Genomic DNA, 25000 nt, shown 5'->3' with positions numbered 1-25000 from the left:
CCAGAATGTGTCCAGGTGTCAGGGCAGGCAGGTTGGGCACCATATGCAGGGGGCAGCTGGGGCTGCTTGGGGCTCCCAGTCTGGAAGGGCTGGCTGAGGGGACGAAGGGGTGACACTTCAAGGAACCACGAGAAGCTGTCCTGCCTGTGAACTGAAAATGTGTGTGTGGGGAGGAGGAACAAGAAAAGAAATGGGCAGCCCTTAGAGGCTTTCTTCTCTCCACAGCTTAAATTGGGCCATCAGCAACACTGTTACCTCCCCCAGCTACAAGCTTTAAACACTTATCTTCTGAGCAGCCTTCCAGGAGGTCTGCATACTTCTGTGGGTCCTTTTTTCGATGTCATTCCAACTTGCCCAGCTTTGCATGCAGGGCCAATTTGATCTCAAAAACTATTTCCGATTACTCCATGCCTACCCGTAAGTTGCAAAGAGATCTTTTCTTCTTCCTGTGTGTGCTTGCAAACCCGAGCACTGCGGTAGGCTGCAGCAGTGTGCAGGATTGATACTGGTTCATCCCTCAATGCTTTACGCTTAGAAGCTCGAATGTAAACATAAGTGTTACAGGATGCGATTGAATTTGGATGTGCTGCATCAGACTGACTCCATGTTTGAGGCTCTTGCTGGGAGGGCAAAATTCTCTTCTCAAGTTCCCGGAGTAGCTCCTGACTCAGTCTCCCAGGTCTCCTGTGCTGACATGTGCAGGTGTTCATGCTGTGAAAGAAATGGAGCGCCCTGACAGCAGCAATCTGTGACCAATTGAGGGATGGGCAATAATGGCAAAGCCCCAAAAAGAACACAAGACCCTTTCTGGAGTCACTTGCTCTGTGTCCAAGAGAAACCTGAAGGTCACTTGGGCAATGCACGTGTAGCCGCATCCTTCTAATTACCACCGAGCTGATGATCTAAGGCTGCTTTGTGGATATGAGGACAGAATTTTGCCTGCAGGATGCACGATTACCAACTGTGCCTCCTCTATAAATCAGCTGTAAGTGCATTTGGAATAGCTGCCAGGTCGGCTGCCGAGCTTACTCGAGGACACAGCTCCAGCGACACCGTCCCACGTGGCACAGAGCTGTTGCAGTTTTAAAATCAGTCTGATTTTTTTCTTTAACAGGGGAGCCCAGTGTAACTCCGTCAAGACTGGAGTGACACTCTGAATCTGCATCTGCCTCATGTGAGTTAAAATCCTGGCAGCAGCATATTGCATAAGCTGGAGCCTCTGTAGAGATCTTTTTTTTTCTTTTTTTTTCTTTTTCTTTTTTTTTTTTTCCTTTTCAGGAAGGCTATAGAATTGTTACTGTATGTGTCTTGGCAGCAAAGGTAAAAACAACCACAAAAATGCATGAGAATGGCATACCTTAGTGCACAACCCTGCTCCTTGCAGCTCGGCTCCCTCCTAACACTCCTCACAGACCAGAGGCTTGCAGCGTTCACTCCCGGGGTCCTGCTTTTAACTTTCACTAGTGTCATTTTAAGGCAAGTGACAATGTGAAGGAGAAGTTGAAATGCTGTCAGCTGGCTGCAGTTTTGTAAAGATTTGGTTGTTTTCTCTCAAGCCCAATTACATAATGCACAAGCACGGGGTGTCCATCACCCTGAGCCATCAGAGCATCTGTCTGTGTTCAAGCACAAATGAATGTAACAACTTCTCCCTTGGAGGAGAGGACTTGGCACGGTGGCAGAGACATGGCCATCGAGCAGTGAAAAGGCAGAAAGGAGGTCGGGGTGAGTTGCAGCACATGCTTCGATTGTACTCTCACCTTGCGTGCTTTGGGCTGAGGGATGGCAAGAGCACTGGGGGCTGTGGTGTGGTGGTTCTGCTTCACCTTCATTGGGATGGGGCTGCTCAGAGGGGTGAGAGCTGAGCACAGGATACACTGCATGGCAAACTGCCCAATTCCTGCAGCACCACAGCCTGTGACTTACCTCCCGTTGTGTTTCAGCACAGGACTGAGGAGGTTTAAGCTCCCAGAAAGGTTTAAGCTATTTTTTTCATCATCCAACTGCAGAAGAAAATACTGCTGTGCTCTCTCTTTATCTCCTTGGATGCCTGAAGATAAGATGAGAAAGCAGGGCCAGCCCTGAGTACAGCACTAAAATACATTTTTAATCTAGGCTAAGCAGTCTCTTAATGCATGTGGCAGGGGCATCGTCCCCCAGATGTGCTGCTATTACTGCAGTACGGTTAGCCTATTCATGTTTGGTCTCAAGGAGATGGATTGCTTGTTTGCCTGAAAGCTCACGTTGCTTGAACAGGTGTTCACAAAGCTTACAAGAAGTGTGGGCTGTGGTTGGTACCGGCTGATGCAGTGTGGGCTGCGTTGTAGTGCTGCGGTGCAGTCTAGGTGGGCTCAGTCATCTCTCAGTCTGTTCCCAGCTGTGTGTAATTAAAGGAAAGTTTATCTTGGATAGTATCGTGGTAACTGGGGAGTGCTTGTTGTCCCTTTCCCATCCCCAGGAGCTCAGTGTCCCCATGTAGTTTGTGTAGCAACAAGAAGGCTCTCGTTTTCTAGGTATGGTGGAATGGTAGAAAAATAGGGAAGGGACATGAGATATGAATGAGCTGGTAGCTTACTTTTATTCAAAGAGGAACCAGGGAAGCACTATGCATAGCTTGAGAGGTAAAGGGGAATAATTACTTCCCACAGAAATTAGAATTTGGATTATCCGTGTTGTGGTACTGTCTGAACAGAGACTTGGGATGATGGAACCTGTTCTTCAGCCTTTTTCCTGCTGGTGTGTCAGCTTGTTTCTATAGGCTCAGATTGTTCAGTGGAGGTTTGCAGTGATAAATGTGGTGGCAAGAGAAATACAGAAGGGAAGAAGCTGGGTATAAGCGATCAGCCACACGTCAGCTGTTCAATGAGCAGGTGCACAGACTCTGTGACTGAAAGCCCAATGGTTTACCTGGAAGGATTCTGCTGGAGAAGCTCACAAACCACCTCTGTTTGTCCAGAGGAGGTGCCAGCGTGCTCCTTGAGGTTTGTTATGCCTGGGCCGTGCCACGGTGGTTGGTGAGTTCAGAAGGGGCAGGGATTTCTGGGAGAGATGTTTTGTTGAGAAGTGATGGTTTATGGATAAATTGGTAATGTGGTGCTGATCTCAGGGAGCTGCATGGACAGAGTGGGGAATAGAGGCTGCTTCACATCATGGGGAACTTTGCTGTGCTCTCGCCCTCTGAGAGTACATGCAGGTGTATTTATCACTGTTTTCCCTGGGAAGTATCTCTACTGTCCTGCATCAAAGGAGTTCCTTTTTCCAGATGATGCTCTGGTGTCACTCTCACAATGTTCATCACCTAACTGCCTTTTGCTCCCTCCAACTCTAGCTCACTCCCCAGGATTGCCTTGTCAGTCACTGCTTCCTTCATTAGCTGTAGTTTTTGATTGCTTATTCCTATCTGTAGCTCAATCAACCCTTCCTTTCCTAAAGGACAGAAAAGGCTACGTGCACTGAGTGTTATATGATGTTATTGATATACGATGTTTGCCACTGGTCTAATGATGCTTGAAGATCTTGGTAATTGTTTGGCTTTGATTACCTGTTCAAGAACATTACTGGTTTGCTTTTTGCATTTGAATGGTGTTGAGTTTAATGAGAAAAATGAACTTTTAGAATACTTCTGGATTGTTAATAGATATGGGACCCCTCTGACATGGTTACTGTGAGTCTGATTTTTTTGATGGTTCTTACCTTTTTAGTATTTTTGTAGTATTTTATGCATTTGTTTTCTCCTTTCAGATTGAGCTTCTGTATTCCACAGTATACATACGGTGGTGATTACCTGGGCAGTGTAGACAATGGCATTAATAGGCATTGTGATGCCCACAGATGTGCGAGCTACCTCTCAGGAAAAGCAGTCTGTCTTCTAAAGAGCTTACTTACATGTTTTCAAACTTAGCTGAGTAAAGTAAAACATACTCAAGAATCTGAGACACAGCTGGACCCATTGGACCCCCAGTAGCCCTTATTGAAGTAAAGGGTTTTATTTGACCTCGTATCTTAGAACCAATTTAAGACAGTGTCATGCAACAAATGTCAACACACTGTCACAGAAACACAATGACTTCCATCTGTCACAGAGACACAGCAATTTCCTTCTAAATGTTCATTTAATGATCTAATTAAATAGTAACATTTCCAGTGCATGGCAAGGTCATTTGCAGGAAGCAGACAGTCCTGAAGGTAGGAATGACTTGGTTGCACGAGTCATTCGTTTTGCATTCAGCTAAGGTGTGTGTCACAGATGAGCAGCTCGTGGGAAATGTGGGAGCAGCAAGCTTGCCTAAAAGAGTAGCATTTTGGTACAAGAGTAATAGCTAACAGATTTGTACGGTGCCATATGGTATTATTAACAAACAAACCGTATGTTAAGTTGACAGCTCTACCTTCAAGCTAACTCAGTCTGCAGCAAACATAAATTCCCCTGAGATGAAATCTGAAGACAATGCTAAGCTTTGGGATTGTATCCAGTAGCACAGCAGCAATGAATTGCAGGCTTTCTAACCACAAATACATGTGCTCCCAAAGTGTATTGGTTTCTTCACCGGCTTTGTGAAATCACAGCAAACCAAACCTATCTGAGCAGGTGGAAGAGGGAGCGTTTGTGCATCTGTGTAACGTGGAGGAGGGAGGAGGGTGAATGGGAACGTGACTTGTAACTGCCTTCTTGTTTAACCCCCTAGCTGTGTACACATTTTCTAACTGAAATCTCATCTTGGTACAGTGTATAAATCCCCTGAATACGAATCTCTTGGATTTGACCTGACCGTAGAAAGATTAGTTTCCATTGGATACCCACATGAGCTGCTCAATTTTGTGTATGATCCTGCATTCCCTACCAGGTAAATGACTAACAGATACCAACCCAGCCTGCTCGAGGCCTTGATTACTTGTTCTGTTACGTTTGAGGTGATGCACTGAGGCCAGGTGTTCAGAGTTGTGCCTTTGAAGCCTGTGGTTGCCCACAGATCATGGGGAAGGGATCGGACTGCTCCGGTACATGGAAGGCCTTTGCACACTGAAGTCTATGCTAGCAAGGAGAAGGAGAGCAGGAGAGGTTGCTGAAGTCACGGTCCAAAAATAACTTTCAAAGCAAAGACAGCAGAGACACAATGGGACCTGGAACAAAATCAAAATCAAAGCTTGGGAAGAAGGAGCCGCTAATATCCATGAGGCCTGAAACTCTTAGAACATTTTTCTGTAATTATTTTAATGAATTAATATGTTTTCCTTTGGTGTTGTCAAACCAGATGCAGCAGCATCCTGGTGCATAAGACATCCTGAAAAATTAAGCTGATGGTAACCAGCAATAGAAGTTGGACTGATCCATCCACTTGCTTAGATGAATCAAGTGTGGAAAGTGAAGTTAGCGGTGCAAAGTTACTGAACTCTTACATTGAGTCTGCTGTAGCAGAAGTTAGAAGGAAGTTGCTCGTTTTACAGGCTTTTAACCTAACTCGGTGCCATTTCCACTTGTGCCTTTGCTGGATTTTGCTTTTGGCTCCTCTGGGGCTTTTTTTTTTTACAGAAGACTGGAGCAGAAGTTTGGTGCTCCAATTTTAGTCTGGCAGCCTCCTTCCTTCCTGCCCGCATGATTTACTCTGTGACTGGTGCTGTGTGCTCCCATACCCATAACAAAACATTATGAACATGTCATGAAGATTCCTTAAATCCCTCCTGTTCATCCCAGGGAAAGGCCAGAAAGGGTGTCTCAGTGGGAAGGCTGCTTTCTCATGTGCAAGATACTAAGTAAGTGAGACAGAGTTTTGCTGGACTTGGAAAAATGGTCCCAAGCATTCTGTGCCATTCTTATGTGCCCCAACTGGCTCTGTCTATGACAGACAGATGAAAAGGAGGGGAGAAATTCCCTTATCCCAATTCCCAGCAGGGCTGTCAGTGACTACAAGCGCTGGTTTCAGATTCGTGACCCTGTAGAAGAGGTCCTGGTAAATGCACAGCTAAGCCTGTGCCAGGTTAAACGGCTCCACTTTCAAGTCCATGCAGAGCAGATCAGCCGTATCTTTTACCCTGGCAATGCAGGGCTTTGTTGTTGCATACCTGCAACCAGGTAAAAAGTGAGCGCCCCTCTGCACAAAAAGAAGCAGCTTTGGTCTGATGCCCCCCGCCAAGCAAGCCAGCTGCTCTAGAGCTGGGTTGAAAAGAACTGGTGTTGAAATGGTCACCGCTCTCACTGCTCTCTGCTTCATATCTTTAATCGCTTTCTTAACAGAGGCCTGGTGTTTGATACCCACTATGGAAACCTGCTGAAAGTTGATGCCTATGGAAACCTCCTGGTGTGTGCACATGGCTTTAACTTCCTCAGAGGGTGAGTGCTTACTCTTGACCGCTCTTTTTGACTTAATGTGATCTGTAGGGCATCCATTGCATAAGGGCTTGTGAAGACTTCCAGTGCTGCGTCTAAGAAAATTCAAGGGCCCAAGGTCAGAGGCAGCCAGAAGTCTTTATGTAAGGCCTGTCTGGATGCTTTCCTGCACAACCTGCTGTAAGGAACCTCTGCTGATATCCAGAGGTCACTTCTAACCCCTATGATTCTAGGTTCTGTGATGCATCGTGTGCCATTTCCTGCACCCTGTTCCATCTGCTTGCTTTCCTTGTGCCCCAGAGAGGGTGCTTAGGGAAGCAGATGAGGCTGCAGTGCTGCAAGCCTGATATATCCCAGCAAATCCCCTCCTACCTGCAAGGCAGAGGGACGGAAGGCAAGCACGGGCCAGCTCCAGGGCCTCAAGGTGATGAGCCTGTCATTGTAGGCATGTAAGTGCCTGCAGCAGGAGGTCAACATTTTATAAAAGACCTTACGAATGCAGTCGAGTTCCTCCTTGAGTCAAAGGTGATCTTCAGAAGCTCCAGAAATGCAGGAAACAAGAACAATTGAGTGACTTTAGTGGTCACCACCCTGCTGGTTAATTGCAGCAGGCCTCAGGCAAGGCTCCTGCAGCGTGGCCCTGCACTGCCCTATGGGAATCTGCTCAGAGGGGTGTTCAACAGCACGTGGAAAGTGGGGGAAAGTTTAAGATAAGCAAACAATGAAAGTGCAGATGATGTAAGACATACCCATAGCCAGCAGCATGGGGCTTAAGGTCGAGTTGTGAACTCCTGACCACAGTTTCCCTCTGGGGGCTTGGCTCCTTTGCTGACTCAGGAGGAGGGCTCTGTGCCTGGTGCTGCTGCAGCCAGCACAGTGACAGTGACGTGCAGTGGGTGCTGTTTCGCTAGTGCACATAGCAAAGCTAGGTGTTGGTTAAAGCACAGAGATACTGATAATGGACCCTACTAAACCCATGTTCTGCAGGTCAGCATACTGTATCCTCAGTATGTTTTGTGGCTTCATTCTTCTCCACCTTATCTGTTCTCAGGCCTGAAACACGGGATCAATATCCGAACAAATTTATCCAGAGAGATGACACAGATAGGTTTTACATTCTGAACACATTGTTCAATCTACCAGGTGAGTCCCGTGTGACCGTCCCTGTATCTTTTGAGCCTGCAGAGCTTTGCTAATGTCTTACTCAGCTGTTTGATTTGTTTTTGCATGAACTTTCTTCTTTCAGTCACAGGGCCCAGATTTAGCTGGCTGCGTGGTGTTATCCTTTTTTTAAAGTCTTGCTTTGCTTCTTTGCAGAGACCTACCTATTGGCTTGCCTTGTGGATTTCTTTACTAATTGTGACCGGTACACTAGGTATGTGTCCCCTCTGGTTAGATACACTGATAATACTGTAAGATTGTTGTTATAAAATGCAATATATAAAATACAGATGCACCTGCTGTTAGTATCACTGGAGGCCTCTCAAGTGGTTTCAGTGGGGAAATGTTCAGACCTCTTATTTTTTTTTTATATTAAGAGAATTTAGTGCTGATGAGATGCTTTTTGTGTGCAGCCGAGTCTGGTTATGTGGGTCTCCTTCAGAGGGCATGCCAGTGTCACTGTACTGGCTGACACTGGCATTTGGGCCAGTTTCTAAGACCACATACATATTAAAGAGTGATTACAGCCACTGCACAGCTCATTTTCAACCCACGTCCTTTGGATTCACATTTGAGCAGGTAACTGAGAGGCTGTTTCCTCAGCCAGTTACCACAAGTTATAATTGAGGACTTTGTGTAATCAAAAGTGAAATATTCAGATATTCAGTGTAGTTTAAAAGGCTATTTCAGTAATGTATGTATTTTCCTAGCTTTCAAATAGATATAAACATAAAAACAAGCTGCAAGACTGAGTGCTACTGTGTAGCTGACTTATGTGAAGGGTCATTTTTGCATGTTTTGTGACTGGAAAGGACAAATTTAATCATGTAATATATCTGTTGCTACAGTAAAGGAGTCAATAAGAAATGAGTGTGGTAAGATAAAATGCTCCGTATGTTTTGAACCCTGCAGTTGGCCACTGCAACCTCTCCTCTTTTTCTCCACAGCTGTGAAACAGGGTTTAAAGATGGAGACCTCTTCATGTCATTCAGGAGTATGTTCCAAGATGTCAGAGATGCTGTTGACTGGGTTCATTACAAGGTGATTGCAAGAACTCCTCGAGACATCTGTAGTCATAAATGAGTTAGAGGGACTGGTTTGTAACTCTTCAGTTAAGATATCCCACTTTTGGGCAAGAGCCTTGCTTTGCCACCTAGTGAGCAAATAATAAACTGCAGTTTCATGTGAGGAAGTCAAGGTCTCTGGCACTGCAGTATCTCTCTGCTGGCTTCCTATTTCTTTTTGTTGTGCCTAGACTCTGTTTCCTTGCTATAATTTGTGAGTTTTAGAATATGTTGCCATGAGGATATTTGCACTTATAGTTCACAACTTGCACATTATCACAATTTAAAAAAAAACCAATTTTATTGTAAGTATCTTATGCTGTCTAAAAACTATATGCATTAAACAGAATTCATCAGAAAGGAAGCCATTTTTCTGCACACTTGTGTGCAAAATTAGAATGTAGATCTTGTGAGCATTAACACCTCATTCAGGACATGATCTTGTTCTTCCTCATTCAAGAGGTCTGCTGGGGTGGGATGGGGAACTGTCACAGGAGATCTCTGCTCACAGTTGTATGTGTGGTCGTTTGAGTCATGCAGAAGTTGAGAATTTGTTTTTCTTTCCTTATGCAATGTTATATGATACATGTTGGAGTTGGCCACTATGATGGTCAGTGTTGGAGACAGGTCGTTGACTGTCTTGTTTGCTATGGCAAATCTATTTGTTGTTTGTTTCTATTGTATTCCCTTCTGAAAGGGTTAAAATGCTGTTGAAGTGGATTATTTACCATGGTGAGGGAATCGATGGATCACAGAGTTTGTGATGGTCCCTGCTACTCAAAGCCTCTCATCTCTAGAGTCACTGGTTCAGATTCGCCCTGGTTTGTACTTTCACAGCATTTTGAAGTGTGAAAGTTGGCATTACTTTGATGTCTCTTACATCATAAGTTTCCATCACCTCACTGGATTCTGTTGTTTCTATTTCAGGGATCGCTCAAGGAGAAGACCCTTGAAAATTTGGAAAAGTATGTGGTGAAAGATGTAAGTGTGAAGTTGCTTCACTTGCGCTACGTGACATTCTGTACTGAGTAAGCAGGCAAGAAGTAAATACGCTGATTTGCTCTACTACATCACAAAACAGATAACGCTGTGATTTCTATTGTAATAACCAAAGACAAAGTGGAAAGTTCGGACGCAGCCTTTATTCTGAGCCAGTGATCCACGTGATTTCGTATTCACGCGCGCGTTTTTTACGTAAAATATAAAAGCCAGGGGAAATGTTATCATGGGACACAGGTGGATATGCTGGCCAGGCTTACGTTGTTTCTTTTGGTGCTGAAAGCAGCTGTAGTCCCTTGCCCACATTTTCTCTGCCCAAGCAATCCTCTGCTGCAGACCTCTTTTTAAAAGTAACAGATGAGCATCATTGAAACAGAAGTATTCCTCCACCATCCAGCAAAAGCATTACACACCTCTTACATTGACAGATTGAGGGGAAAATCCTGAGAGACTCACCAAAGCCCAGCACTTTGATAAGCCCCAAAATATGTGTTCAGTACATCTAAATGAGCAAGCTCGGGTGGCTCTCTTACTTTCACCCTCTGCAGTGTGCAGGGCCCCTGTGGACCCATCGTTTTATAATGATTATTCAGTTTAAATGATCTCTGTGGGCTCCTCCTTTGGTGGTGGAATACCGCTTTAAAGCACTTAACCTTGTTTCTAGTTATATGCCTGCCTTCTTAGGAAACCATCCTGTGAGGTAATCAGCTCTTCTGGCAATGGCCCTAAGATTTATGATTCCATAAAAATAGCTCCAGGAATAAATTCTCTCTAATTTGAGGTTGGAATCATAATACATTGCAACTCGTGGCTCATGCGAGCTCAGATTTCACCTCCTGTGGGCCTGTTTCAGGAGGAGATCTGGGGCTGGAGGGTGGTGGTAGCAGTGTTTTCCTTGTTTTGTCTGTTGGGATCACAGCTGAGCTGTGTTTTGCCTGTAGTGTAGCTTTCTGTCTCTGTGTCTGTCCTCTGACTTGCAGGGGAAGCTGCCACTGCTGCTGAGCCGCATGAACGAAGTTGGGAAGGTGTTTCTTGTGACAAACAGTGACTACAAATACACAGATGTAAGTGTTGTGTGAACTGGTGTATCAGTATGTAATGGAATAAACAAAAGCCAACCACCTAGTGTATGGGATTTGGCAGGATAGCATTTGGTGGGGAACTGGGTGCTTTCTGAGCTGGGATGATTTAGTGGTGAATGCCAATTAGGTGGTGAGACTTCTCTTTTATAGTCCTGGCTCTGTTACTGACCTGGGGTAGGCCTGGCTTAAGTCGCTTTGTGCCTCTGTTCCTCAGCAATTAAGAAGGTGAAAGAGAAAGTGATAATCTGCTCTTCCCAGTGAGACAGTTCTTAGTAGGGAGAGGTCACCAAACTCACAATCTTGGAGAGGGCCAGGAGTCAGAGCAGGCCATATGCTGTGCTGCTGGCTGAATGTCAGCATGTTGCCACACTGCTAAACTGAAGAATCACATGCCATTATAAAGCACTGCAAGATACAGCTGAAGCAATGTGCAAATTCCTGAGGCAGATGTGTTTTTTGATTATAAAAGCAACCACTTTATTTCCTTTCACTTTAAGGTCAATCCATTCATTCTGTCTCCAAATCTTAGGCTGACTTTCCTGTAAATGCTGAAAATAAAGTTTTGTAGCCTGAAAAGACAAAAGCAGAAAAGTATGTTTTTATTAACTACATAAAAAATACATCCTTGAATACTTTATGTCTTTCAGAAAATTATGACTTACTTGTTTGACTTTCCACACGGACCAAAGGTATGTGGTTTCTAGACTGCAGTTCCAAAAGGAGTTGATGTGCCTAATTATCTGTGTAGCTGGAAAGCATTTTAATCCTGCTTCATCAGCTGCATGGGATTTGTTGCTTTAATCTGGTTAAAATGCGCTTGCTGTTTAGTGCCCTATTTGAATAGGATCAAAGCAAATACAATATAACAAAGAGAAAAGAGGCATCATCTAGTCTCAAACAATAATCTGTGTTAGTGATAACATTATTTTAGCGTTAACGCATTTTAGCTGTGGCGTTTTACAGCCAGATTTCTTCCTAATCATATACAGTGTTTTGTTAAAGAATGTCTTGATGGAAGGGAAAGAGTTGTGTTAAACAGCAGAATCTTTTATGGCCTAGTTGTGCCTCCGCTATGGTAGTTCCAAAAGTTTGCCATGCTTTCCCTGGTGTCCTGAGGATGAAGCTCAGCCCTGAAACTTTTGGCAAGAGGCTTAGGAGCTGAATTCATACTGCTTTCTCCATCTCTCATTAGGAGACCACCTCATATTCAAAAGATGTGTTTCCACACTGCACACTGAAAGTAGAAGACCAAGGGAAAATTTTCAGAACATAGGAAATCACGCCTGATGTCCGTCAGGCAGGGCTGTGGTTTGGAGCTGTGCTCTGTAGAATAGAGTCCAGGCATTTTCCAGCTCTGGGCAAGTCTATCAGTGTGTCCTTGGAAGGCTGAGGCCACAGTCACATTTGTCACATTCAGAAATGGTGACAGCAGTGTCATTTAGTGCATCCCTTTGCACGACAGCTGTGCTGTGATGTGGCTCTTCAATGTGGTTCTCCAGCCTTCCTCAGTCCTTGCTGCTGGGCTGGGTTGGGACGACTTTGCCACAAACGAGTGCTTTAGGAGATGGCAACTAAGAGTCATGCCACAGAGACAAGAACTGGGAGAATCAGTGCATTTGATGGACCAGCTGTGTAGAAAGATTATGGCTGTGGGCAGTGACAGTCCAGTTAAATTCCGTGTGCTTGTATACGTGGTACGCAGTTCTAGGGTTTGTTTTTGCTTTTGCAGCCTGGGAGTGCCCATCGGCCATGGCAGTCCTACTTTGACCTTATCCTGGTGGATGCACGGAAACCCCTCTTCTTTGGGGAAGGCACTGTGCTGCGGCAGGTGGACACGGTGAGCACCACACAGAGGGCACCTCAAAGGCTGGAGGGGCTCATATGCAGTCTCTTAGTGGGAATGGGCAGTGCGGCGTTTAGGCTGGACCTGCCCTAGAAACAGAGAGTAAAGAAAGAGTAGGACAGAAAAGACCCAGGGCATCAGCTGTTCTTTACTAATGCAGTATCTCCTCCTTCAGGTGACTGGGAAGCTGAAGATTGGTACCTACACTGGCCCACTGCAGCACGGCATTGTGTATTCAGGAGGTGAGGCAGAACACTTCTTGTCCTGTGAAGGGGCTAGCTCTGACATGCCCTGGTGGCCTTCATCCATTCATGAGGACTCATGCAGGGTGGCTGGGTGTTATGCCAGAATCTAGGCAGGGCTGTGTTTCGTGAAACACATCATTCTGTGCCTTCTGCACCCAAAAAACTCTCTATTTCTATTGCTGTGCAGTGCTGAGAAGAAAGGGAGCTGTTCTTCAATGCCCTCCCCTTCCTTGCCAGGGAGGGCCTGGGAAATGCCACTGCAGGGCTGGGAGTGGGGAGAGATGCAGCCGGTCCTGTTGGCAGCAGTGAGGACAGCTGGGACTGCTGCACAGAGTGGCTGCATCAGGGAAATGCAATGGCTGCACAGGGCTGTCCATAATGCCCTGGGCTCCATCACTGTTACATGGCCAGGAGGCTGCAAGGTCCCTCTGCTGCAACATTTGTATGAAGGGGTATGTGTATTCCAAGGGAAGGTGAGTATGCAGTGCCCTGCTGAGTTTAGCAGTTGGAGATTTCTGGGAGGAAAATGAAGCAGCTGCATCCCTAACCCTGGTCCTCAGAATGGAGCCTCGCCGTTTCCCTTTGGCTCCTCATTCCAAGCCAGTCTGTTCTTTGTTTCAGGCTCCTCAGACACAGTCTGTGACCTGCTGGGGGCTAAAGGAAAGGATATTCTGTACATTGGAGACCACATCTTTGGAGACATCCTCAAATCCAAGAAGCGCCAGGGCTGGAGGACCTTCCTGGTGATCCCTGAGTTGGCACAGGAGCTACATGTCTGGACTGACAAAAGCGGTCAGCAGGGGGGCACAGGGGAGAGATCACTCCATCTTGCAACCTTTCTCCCAAACCCACCTTAGATCCTTCGTCTCTGGGATGGGGTGTTGGTGCAGCAGCTGGGTTGGTTACAGGGTCCCAGGTCCATGTGATCCACCCCAGCCTTGATTTGGCCAGGGGAGAAGCTGCTGCTGGTTGGGGTTGAGCTCATCCATAACCTTGTCCCCAAAACGCCTTTCCCTCTGTCTCTATAGAGCCACAGCTTCCCTAGTAAAAAGTATCTAACAAGATAGCCTTTTTTTTTTTGTCCCTGTATCACCCGAGCCATGACTGCTCTCCAGTCTGCAGGGAACCCCTGCTTACCAGGCGCTTCCTCTTCCTTCCTCCTCCTCCTCCTTCTGCTGCCAAAGTGCTTCTTTGAGCACTTGAGCATCCTTGAGCACTACTGCTTTTCTCCCAGGTTTGCCTGCTGATGTGTGAGTCGGTCTGGGGGTTATGTACATTGTCCCATGACTGGTTGGAAGGTTTCTGTGAGGGCTGTGAAGGTTCAGCCTCAAAAGCTAAAGTGGCAACCAGAAACCAAGCCCAGAGCTCTGTTGATGGCATAGAGCGCAATTGAACCCTCTCCCTGCACAGTGGCTGTGACATACTACATGCCCCACCACAGCCATGCAGGCAGGATGGTGCATTTTCTATCAACCCTTTCATTTTGAGGTTAAACTTACCTTTTTCCCCTTTCTTTTCTGGATTATCCAGCCCTTTTTGAAGAGTTGCAGAGCCTGGACATCTTCTTGGCCGAGTTATACAAGTGAGTGTTCAAAAACTGACACATGTACTGCTCTCTCCCAGAGCCTCTCCCAGCCCAGCGACAGCTACTGCGTGGCTCTGATGAACCCTTGGGGTTGGGTTGGCAGCACTGCTGTCAGAGCTTTGCCTCAGGCCTGGGTTCTGCCCCTGAGACCAACCTTCCCCTCCAGACCAGCCTCCCTCCCTAAGTCCCCATCCCACAACATCTGGTTCTGAAAGGCTTTTCACAGCATGTATTTACCTTCTCGCCTGTAACTAGGCATCTGGACAGTAGCAGCAATGAACGCCCTGACATCAGCTCCATCCAGAGACGCATTAAGGTACCAATCATAAAAATCCCTTTTCATCCTTTTGGATCCTAAAGGGCTTGACAACCCGACCCACTGCTCAGCCCTGAAATGCTTTGCTCTGCCTTTGGGTGGGCATGGCAGGCTTGGCAAAGCCGTTCTGTGGACGCAAACGGAGGAGCTTCCCAGCTCACTGGTGTCACTGGCACTCCTGAAAGGCAGCCTGGTCTGGAATAGGGTCTCCTTCCTCACGTACGTTGCACCTGCTTACGGTGCTCACTGCTGCAGAGCAGGGTGCTGATGTGTGCCTGAAGGGGCCACAGCCTCTGGTTCAGCCAGCCCTGCGTGCGAGGTCCCAGCCTGGGGCGGGTGCTGGCCCTGGTGCCGCTGCTGCCTTCCTTTCTGTTAGCTGGGGCCTGGCTGTGCTTTGATGCCTTGGGATAAGAGCACACAAAAGCTCACTGGAGATCCTTGCAGGCTTCACATAGCCCCCAGCCTTCAATGATGCTGAGGCTGGGTCAGCTCTGCACTGCTGTGTGCCCGGGTCAGGATTTAACCTACCCTTTGCTTGTAGAAAGTGACCCATGACATGGACATGTGCTACGGGATGATGGGAAGCCTCTTCCGCAGTGGCTCCCGGCAGACACTGTTTGCCAGCCAGGTGATGCGCTACGCCGACCTCTATGCAGCCTCCTTCATCAACCTCCTTTACTACCCCTTCAGCTACCTCTTCAGAGCCGCCCACGTCCTGGTGAGTTGCAGACACCGGGGAGCACTCCCACGAGCTGGCAGCACTGGGAGGATGGGGTGGCTTGTTCTGGGGCTTGTGCACTGGTTGCCTCGCCATCTCCTCTCTCTCTTACACCTTTAGATGCCACACGAGTCCACGGTAGAGCACACACACGTTGACATCAACGAGAAGGAGTCACCCATGGCCACGCGCAATCGCACCTCGGTGGATTTTAAGGATTCTGACTACAAGCGGCACCAACTGACCCGCTCCATCAGTGAGATCAAACCGCCCAACCTCTTCCCCCAGGCACCTCAGGAAATCACACACTGCCACGACGAAGATGACGATGAGGAAGAGGAAGAGGAGGAGGAAGAGGAGGAGGAGGAGGAAGAAGAATAAGAAGGAAAAAGTAAAGCATTTCTGAAGATAAACCATGACTAGCAGTGATCAGGAACAGATTCCTATGTTGGGGCCCTTGGGGTGATGGGTTGGGGGTGTGTGATTCCTGCAAAGGCACATTTTGAAAGCGGCTGGAAACTTTCAACCAATTAACACTAATCAGGAGGAGACCTTTGTTTTCAGTTCTGCAGACGGTTCAACAAGCTGATGGATCTGCCTGGGTGGTGCGGATGGCGCCGCCTGCCCCGTGCTGTAATGCTGCTCCCATTCCATTTGGGGATGCTGCATGATTTTTCCTTTCCCATGATGTGTTTCCATTCAAACGGTGTCCTGTAAACGGTTTTTGCCATTTGTTACATTCATGTGGAGGAGGAAGGGATGTGCTGAGCCCTGCAGGAGACACGACAATCCAACTCCTGCCGTTGGTTTGCCGCTCTTTGCTCTCCTGCATTCAGACCACCCCCACCACGTTAGCCAGGGCGCTGCTGCGGCTTCCAGCTCCACGTCCACCCCTGCTTGCAAGAGTCTCCCTGTGAATGGTTCAGTTCCTCCGTCCATCACAGATAGCAGCAGGATTTTGGCTCTTACGTGCATTTTGCAGTGTACACATTTCGGTTTGTAGGCGGTGTTGTCCCCTCCCTGTTTCACACTCTCTTTCATCAGCAGCATTCAGTGCCTGATTACCAGCACGCTTCCCAAACAGCGGAGCCGCACGCTGTGTTCTCAACTCAGCTCCTGTACTTCCAACAGTAAATATCAACCCCACAGCTTCAAGCTGCTGCTTTAGCATTACATTAGTTGGCGCTTGTCTTCCTCGCTGCCTGTTCCTGACCCTCCTGTCTGCTCAGCGTCCCAAAGACAAAACCAGCCACAGTGAAGGGCCCAGTCTTCCAGGGTGCTGTGGGCCACGCAGCTCTGCCCTGCAATAGGAAACAGCATATGCCACAGTGCTGGGCAGGAGGCTCCCATCCACCCCCAGCTCCATTGCCTTTGGCCCGGTGCGGAGCACAGCGAGGCCACGTCCTGGCTGAGGGGTGACTCATGGCTGCCATGTGGGGACCGGTGTGGCTGAAGGTGCAGCTCTGCCATCTCTGGTCTTTCTCTGTGTTGTGGGTGCAGCTTCCCTGACTCCAGCCTGTGCCGTTCACATGTGAAGGGATTACAAGTGGGGGCCCTCTTGTAATGAATTCGACTGTTGTTTCAGTACCATAAGCGCATTTAATCCTCTTTTTTTCCTTTTTCTCCCCCCCCCCCCCCCCCCCCCCCCCCCCCCATTTTAAAGTACCTTAGGAGAAAATAAAAATAATACACACCACCACCTCTGAGCAGGAAATGCTGCTACTGACGTGGCAGTTGTTCAAGTCAATAAACCGTGATGTTTCTAAGAAGTGCCTGGTGCATTGTGGCACAGTGCTGGGCTGAGGGCTGGGCAGCAGGTGGAAACAGCCCCAGGTGGACGGGAGTGGCAGATCCTACCCTGCATCCTTGCACTGAAGGCTGTGCTGGGATTTGCTATGTTTAACCATCATTTCTCCAAGCAGAGCCACTTGGATTCTTCAGGCTTTAGCTCGGCAGCTGGCAAGGGCAGGAGGCTCTGAGCAGGGCGGTGTGGGGAGCTCTTCGCATTCCTTCAGCCTCTGTAGTCCCACAAATAACTTGTTCCTAGCCCAGGGCTATTTCTGCCTGTGATAGGGAGATGTTGAAAGGCTGGAGCAATGGAAGGTATCTGGCCCTCACTCACTGGTGGGAAAGCGGAGGCAGTCTGCCAGGCCATGCTCCCTCGTCCCACCTTGCGGGGCTCTGAATCACAGAACCATTGGGTTCTGATCTTAAAGCCCACCTGGTTCCACCCCCCTCATAAGCTGCGTGCCACCCACCAGCTCAGGCTGCCCAGGACCTCATCCAACCCAGCCTTGGGCACGTCCAGCGATGGGGCACCCACAGCTCTCTGGGCAGCAGAGCCAGGGCCTCACCTCCCTCTGAGTAAAGAATTTCAGACAGCACACAACAGCCAATGCCAACACAGCTGCCATCAGGAATGCCCAACAACCAACAGAGGCTGTCTATCAGTCCCTGTGCCATGCCCAGGGCTCTCTCCACCCACAGAGCTGGGTGTGACTGCTCCACCAGCACCCACCTGTGGGACCATCACTCCTCAGGAGCTGCTCACAGTGACCCGGCCCTCGGTGCTGGAACCCCACAGCTGCTGCTCCAGAGAACACATGCAGAGATGCTGGGTGCATCCTGGGTGCTGCCAGCCCCACCTCAGACAGTTACACTACATGGAAGGAGAAAAGCTGGGGTCTCACAGTCAATAAAACCCTTTTTCTGCTGATTTCTAGGCAGTGCTTGGCAGTGATGCAGCCAGCCCCTTCCTGCCCCAGGACCAGGCAGGCAAACCCATTCCCATTCCCCGGCCTTTGCACCCACCCTGCCCCACGCTCTCCTGTGCCATTTCTCTCCCCAGCGCTCTTAGTCTGGCCACTCCAAGACCCTGCACAACACACAGTGGGAACGAGGTAGGGCCAAGCGGATGGCGTTCCCACTTCCCAACAAACAAATGTGATGTATGGCAAGCAGGTTGTAAATAAGGGATTTTTATTAGAGGAAGAAAAAAGGCCCTCAGCATTGAGGAACCACTGCCTTTGCCACCCCTGGCTGCAGAATGGATGGCCCCAGACCCCAATGCAAAGAACACAACCTGGTCCTCCAGGATCTGGCCTCTCCATGGCTCCCGACAGCTGCTGAGGAGTTAAAGGCTGCCCAGCACTAACAGCAATTCCTGATCAGCAGAGGGCCGGGGTCACCACCATCAGCCCCACCACCCACGTGCCAACAGCCGGCCCTTTGCAACTGGGGGGAAGGAGGAAGGAGGGAAAAATGCATAAACTGGAATGTCCAACAGAAAAAAAAATCATCATTTATCTAGAAGAACAGAAATAAACAAAACGCTTTTAAACAAAATCACAAAATATACAAATAAATCAGGTACAAAATAAATAGGAAAGATTGGAAATCTACAACAAAATTAGAATAATTATAAAATTCATTCGTATGACAATCAGTATATGAAACGTATACACTTCATTCACGATTTCAGTTGTGCTTACTCAGGTTTATGTACACACATGGAAATACTGTAGTCAGAACACTACAACTCTGGAGACCCGACATAATGTACAATATGATACAATCAGCAAAGACCACGTGCGATGGGCAATGGGACGTGGGAGGGACCAGGGAAGCGCCGGGCTCAGCCACCCCGAGCACACGCTGCAGAGTGTGGGCACAAAGCTCTGCTGGGAGAACAGGCTGAGGGTTTGCGCTGTGCTCCCGAATGCAGGAGAAAGGTTTGGTTTCAGAGCCCACCGGCTGCAGACAGTTCAGCTCGTTGTGGTTTCCCGATGACACAGGAAGGTGCCCTCAAGTACTTGAGTTTTTGGATTCAATCTATTTGGCATCCAGGTGCGAAGCAAGCTGCTCTGCTGAATGCACACCAGGTAAAGGGACCCAGGCCTGGCTGCAGAGCAGTCACCAGGAGCCCTGCTGTACTCCCACACTGGTCTTTGGACAAAACCCTAAGGCATTCCTTCAGTATTGGCACTTCCAACTAAAGGCCTATGGCTGCTCATCTGACACCTAGAGTTCACTCACTTGAATTCAGAAGGGCTGGGTTCAACAGCAAACCCCAGAGGATCAAAACTTCCTTTAATAAAGTTCTGTGGTCTCCAAACAGCAGAAAGGTGATGCCAGACCTCTCCACCAAGCACTAAATGCTGGGATGAGCCCTTCCTCCCCAACCAATCCTACCGCTCAGCCAACTCCTGTCCTGCTTTGAGAGAGAACAGATCACAGAGACATCAAAGCCACCTCCTAAGCACCAGAGCTGCCACAGGTCTCGCCGCAGGCGCTGCTCTGCCCCCAGCCTCAGCCCAAGCCCAGGCCCACCTGGGGAAAAGACTAAAGGAGAAGTGCTCAGGAACTGAGCTCTGGAGGACTCCGTTATTGGCCCTACCTGAAGGAAACCAGGGCCTGAAGGAAAACCTCAGGAGAGATCACAACATTTGTCAAGTGTAGCCAGAAAAGCAGTAGCTCGAGTACCTTATCTGCAAGGCGCAAAACCCCTATGGTCTGACACGAGGATAACAAGAAGGACAATGTCACTTTGGTAGAGTTAGATGCTACTGACCCATGAAACCTTTCCTCCACCACCTGCTCCCAGGCCTGCTCTGGGGAACACGCCCAGGGCCCATATCCAGCTCCTAACGCAAGAGCAGCTACACAAATCCAACCTGAGAAGCTCAACCGTACCACCGTGTATCTGCAGCAGGCAGCCGTGTCCCCTCACCTGGGCACAGTTTGAGGACAAGGCCATGAAACTGAAAACAGAGGAACATGAGGACAAGCTCCAGGACAAGAGCAGAACAACAAGCAGGACTGTGTCCCCCTGCGCTGGTGCTGTCTCAGGGATCACAGTGCAGGGCCCTGCAGCTGATGGACCGAGGACACCAGAGAGCAGGGCAGGGGCAGCTTCCCAGCCCACAGCGCAGGGTTTGGCCTCTGCCTGGCAGGTCAGGATGGAGGCCGCCCCCTCTTCAATGCTGTGCAATGCTGCCTGGTTTCCACTCCCATTTGTTAAGCTTGTTGGTTCAAACAACAATCAACGCTCGACATCCAAGGACCAGGCACTTCTTTGGCACTATCTCTTTCACTATAGATCGCTCCCCACCCGCCAGCCCCAGCTTCCTACTGGCAATCCAGACATTGGATAATGCAACAACTGGTACATAGGCACTGGTTTTAAAACCACAGACGTGTATCAGACAGCATATAAAATATGGTACATCTTTCACGTGGGAATGATCTCTACAGTCTATTTCAGCACAAGGAAGATGCACATCCCAAGCAGTCCTGGAGAAGGTGGCTGTGCTCTCCTTAGGGCAGGGTACTTACACGGGATGTTCGTCGGGGGACAGCCCCTCACAGAGCCGCCTCTGGTTTCCTTTCCTCTGAGCTGAACTGAGCCAGAGTCCCACCAGTGCCAACCTCACCTCTGGAACTGGGCCTGCAGCTGGGGAGCAGCACAGGGCGATGTGTCCGTGGGTGTCACGGGCAGCAGAGCTTCCTGCAGGTGCCTGCTCCACCCGCACAAAAAGGCACTTAAAGAAAAGAAGAATAAAAAATGATAATAACCCTGCGGTGAGGAAAGGGGAATAAGTGTAGAAGAGAGGGGGGGCAGACTGTGGAGCACAGCGCTGAAGGAGTGGCCCAGCCCAAGGCCTGCAGGCCTCGGCCCCAGGCAGGGCCTGTCAGCCCAGAGCAGTGCCATGTGTGCGTGTCAGGGCACAGAGAGCACGAGGGGCAGCGGGAACACAGCTGGGGCACGGCTGGAGCAGGGAAGGGAAGCGTGGGGAGGACAGGTGCTGCTGGTGGCACCACTGGGGCTCAGCCTGCCCTGCCGCCGGCCTCCGGGGACAGCGCCCAGCCCCTGCGCTCTCACCCCTGGGAAGCCTCATCCTGAGCCTTGGGGACAACGGACAAGCTGGGGTCTGAGCGAGGGGACAAACCAGAGCGCTCCGTGAGCTCCAGAGGCAGAGGTGTCTCGCTGCGCCCACCCGAGCCCCGCTGCGCTCAGCCACGTGCTTCGTATGATCTCCATGTCACCAGAGCCAGTCTCGTTTGGAGAAAGATTCTCATTGGAAAGCAAGAACATTCCTTCACTCTTTACAAAGATTTGGCAATACACAGAATTAAAAAAAAAAAAAAAAATCATAGTTACAACAGATTCAGGTTCATTTCTTTAAAGGAAATTCAACCAACAGGAGTGTAAAAGTTATAATTCACAGTTGTGCATTTAAGATATTAGTGTTTAAAATGTCACTTCAAAGAACTCTTTGTGCAAAATTGTATTGACAGTAGAAACCATGGCGAGATGCCCTCCCGGCCCCCAGGCTGCCACCCACCCCACGACGGACACGGTGAGCTCAGTGGCAGCAGAGCTGACACGGGAAGATGCAGTATCCTTTCTGCAAGCCAAAGCCTTGCCAAGGTCTGAGGTCAAGCCCAACGATTCCCAAAGCCACCACCAATGCCCCATGCCACCGTGCTGACCCACAGCTCCACCACGCACACACGTGGCACAGGGGCACAGGTTGTGGCATCTGAGCCCACCTGAACGAAGAAGCCAGCAGTGAGCCAGGGTAACCAGACTCAGCGCTGGCACTGCTCAGAGCCACAGCATTTCCATCCCGGTGGGAGAGCCGAGCTCCAGAGCGATCTGAGATGAACAGGGCGGGCTCCTCTGCTTGTGCTGGCTCCTAGCACAGGGCTGGGAGCCCCTTGCCTTTGTGAAGCAGTAAGACTGCAAATTCCCTGAGAACAGGGAGATAGGATTCCTTCCCCTCCGCTGAGAGGACCATGCCTTGCGCTTCAAGCTAATTCATAGCAGCAGCTCCCAACCCCTCCGGGTCAGGTACATATTTTCCATATGAAACACATATACAATCAACTATTTTTTCTGGAAATTATTTCGCTTTCCATTATCAGATCTGTATATATGATGAAAAAATCATGCAAAAAAAAAAAAAAAAAGGCCTAGAAATTTGTGAACAGTGCAGCATGGGCAGAAGCAGGAGGTATTTGCTTTGGGATCACAAGGCTTTGGTTGGAAAATTTGGCTTTTTCTTTTTTAATGGAAACAGACACTCAAACAAATCCATAACCTGCCCTAGGAAGCAGAGTCATAACCAATGGGCAGCCTCCACTTGAGCCTCCCCTCCTTTGGCAGGCTTTACAAAACAGATACTGCATCTCAAGTTCACTACCATGTCAGTCACTTCCAACAAACCTTTACATTCAATAACACTTATAGAAACAGCAGCACAGCAAGGGGCTCACCGTGCCAAGGCAAACACCGTCACATCTCAACACTTTGCTTTGGGAGAGAGGTGCAACACCGGCAGCTCCTGGTGCAGTGCGGGGCGCCTCAGAGTGGTGGCTTTTAGACAGGACCCAGAACGTGCTAATGCAAAGCTGATAAAGGAGTTAAGCCTCGGGGCCCTGCTTTGTGTCCCCAAGCCTGCTCCAGAGCTGCACACTCAGTTTCCTGCAGGGAGTTACTGCAGCAGTGTTGTGCCTTTCCAGCCAACATTTACCAAGGCAGATCGTGGGCACTGAGGGTGAGTGCCCCCCTAACTCAGGTGGGCACAAAGCTCTGGCAGGTGCATTTGGGGCTTCTCTGGGGGTCAGGGGAGACTATCTGGGTGTAAAGAAAGGAAAGGAGATGCTACATAATCAGGGGCCATGGGTCTTGGAACAGAGAAATCACAATGCCTGGTTTATTGATCTCTGCTTGCATTAATACTGAGGGCAACATTCACATTTTGTTTTGAGACAGCACTGGAACGGGAGAGGATAAGGAGGGGAAAACGTTTTTGATTTGTTTTGCCTTTTTCATTTGAGGACTTAAACTCCATTCATAGGACTGGGGAACACGCAATGCACAACTGCCACAGGTGCCCCTTGCTGCACCCAGGCTGCGTTCAGGCGTTGGGGTGGAGGACCAGGCTCCTGCTGCCCCACAGTGGTGGCACCTGGGCGGGAGGCTCTCTGCTCTGCTACCATGGTCATCCCTAAAATGGCTGTTAAAAGGGGCCAGAGAGAAGGAAATGCACCAAAACCACTCAGCGGAAGGAATGTGGCTGGGAACAGCCTGGGAATGAACCTCTCAATCCCTGAAGTGCAATACACTCATGTCTGGAAAGTTTTCGTCAGTTCCTGGAGAGGATAGGATGGTCCCAACTCCTCAGCAGAGCTGTCCTTGCACTGGCAGAGGTTTTCTGTCACCTGGAGGATGTACTTTGGGCGTAACTGTAGCAGCATCTTTTGCGTCAACACTAGGGATTTAAGGGAGGGATAAGGACTGCTGTACTCCGTTACTAACACACACTGCAATCTGCCCTGGCTGAGCTAACGGTGTACAGACCACTACAGCACGTGGGTGCTTAGAACTCCGTTGGGTTTGGGTGCACACATTACTTCACCACGCAACTGTCAGGAGTGTCAACAGAAAACCACCCGGTGACTTTGGTATCGAAAGTTACACCTGGCTTTCGTCTCACGAGACCACAGCTTTGCTAATGAAGTCCTTCCCCCCAGAATCATCTTCAACATACACGAAGTTTTTGGAGGTCACAAAACTGTAGAGTGTAACAATGCATTTGCCCGTTTTACAAAGAAACCTTCTGAAATCTGAGAGATCGTTAAATATTAAAATAACCACTCCTTCCCTGAAACTTAACTGGAAGAATGCAGTAATACTCATCCCCTGACCCTCCAGGTGGCTGAAACCAGAGGTTCCTTGAAGCTCACTCACTCATTCTTAGGACACGAATACAAACAAGTACCAGTTACTAACTTCTTGGACATGGCAACAAAAAGGAACAGAGAGGGGTGAAAAGAGGCCTAAGGACATCAGAGCCAATTCACAAAACACGACAGAGCCTATTCGAGGTTGGGGAGGGACAGAAACAATTTAAAACTCTGCAAAATACTCTTCAAAAACATGATCTCTCTTGAAAAAATAACCGGAGCAGTTTTTAAACTTCTCCATATGTGTCTGAGGAGGAAAAACCCAACAAGGATCAAAAATACAGATAAAAAATAAACATGATTCTACTTTGCAAGAAGTATTATCATTGTTCTCAAGGGTGGCTCACCATTCCCAAAGTACACTTGGGGCTTTAGTCTCTCTGTCTTGCTCTTTGCTCCCGTCTTCCTGTTTCTTCCTCTTCTTGCTCCCACAACGGACGCAAAAGTCTTTGGTCTCAGAACACTGGATGCAGCACAGTGTTGCAAGCAGTACTAACGGTGTCACACTCGGGGAGGAGACAGGAAGGAGCGAGGGCTGGTCCTGCTGAGGAGATGGGATGGGTGGGTTGTGGGGAGTCAGCTCCTAGATGGCTCCTTCACTGTGCATACTGTGGTTGGGCTTGTTGTGAGTCACACAGTTCTGTTCGTTCAGCAGGTTTGCTGTCTCGTCCGGCAAACCGTCATGCAGCTCCGTAAGAGTCAGTTCGATTTTAGTGTTTTCACTGTCCGAGGACTGAGGTGTTTTGTCCATCCGGGATGCCATCAGGGCATTTTGGTACTGCTGTCTTGAGATCTGCTCCGAGCACAGAGGGAAGGAACAGAAAGAGCCAGTCACACTTGCGTGTCTCCCACAGGACACCCCAGGAGAACGAAGAACCCTCCCTTTCCATATGATCACACTTCAACTCCTG

At 48.8% G+C, this 25000-nt stretch overlaps 2 protein-coding genes across 17 annotated transcripts in view; one reads left to right on the top strand and one right to left on the bottom strand.

The window, feature by feature from the left end:
• NT5C2 (5'-nucleotidase, cytosolic II) overlaps positions 1 to 17107 on the top strand; it is a 55168-nt gene extending 38061 nt beyond the window's left edge. For 7 of the 14 annotated variants that reach the window (NM_001031234.2, XM_046942935.1, XM_046942934.1 and 4 more), the window contains 15 exon segments: positions 4727 to 4844; positions 6233 to 6328; positions 7377 to 7468; positions 7643 to 7700; positions 8434 to 8527; positions 9478 to 9531; positions 10530 to 10613; positions 11279 to 11320; positions 12361 to 12468; positions 12650 to 12716; positions 13341 to 13511; positions 14250 to 14301; positions 14560 to 14620; positions 15162 to 15338; positions 15459 to 17107. In NM_001031234.2, coding sequence (NP_001026405.2) covers positions 4727 to 4844; positions 6233 to 6328; positions 7377 to 7468; positions 7643 to 7700; positions 8434 to 8527; positions 9478 to 9531; positions 10530 to 10613; positions 11279 to 11320; positions 12361 to 12468; positions 12650 to 12716; positions 13341 to 13511; positions 14250 to 14301; positions 14560 to 14620; positions 15162 to 15338; positions 15459 to 15719 — 1535 coding nt within the window. In that variant the 3' untranslated portion in view covers positions 15720 to 17107. 14 annotated transcript variants of the gene reach the window in all.
• The window catches only part of CNNM2 (cyclin and CBS domain divalent metal cation transport mediator 2), a 106731-nt gene continuing 98710 nt past the window's right edge, over positions 16980 to 25000 (bottom strand). For all 3 annotated transcript variants that reach the window (XM_426532.8, XM_004942249.5, XM_015288731.4), the window contains one exon: positions 16980 to 24882. In XM_426532.8, the coding sequence (XP_426532.5) occupies positions 24673 to 24882 (210 nt within the window). In that variant the 3' untranslated portion in view covers positions 16980 to 24672. The remainder of the gene's footprint in view (positions 24883 to 25000) is intronic.

This window comes from Gallus gallus, chromosome 6 (genome assembly GCF_016699485.2).
Source record: "Gallus gallus isolate bGalGal1 chromosome 6, bGalGal1.mat.broiler.GRCg7b, whole genome shotgun sequence".
In the NCBI taxonomy this organism is placed as follows: Eukaryota; Metazoa; Chordata; class Aves; order Galliformes; family Phasianidae; genus Gallus; species Gallus gallus.
This window is presented reverse-complemented; position numbering and strand designations above follow the sequence as displayed.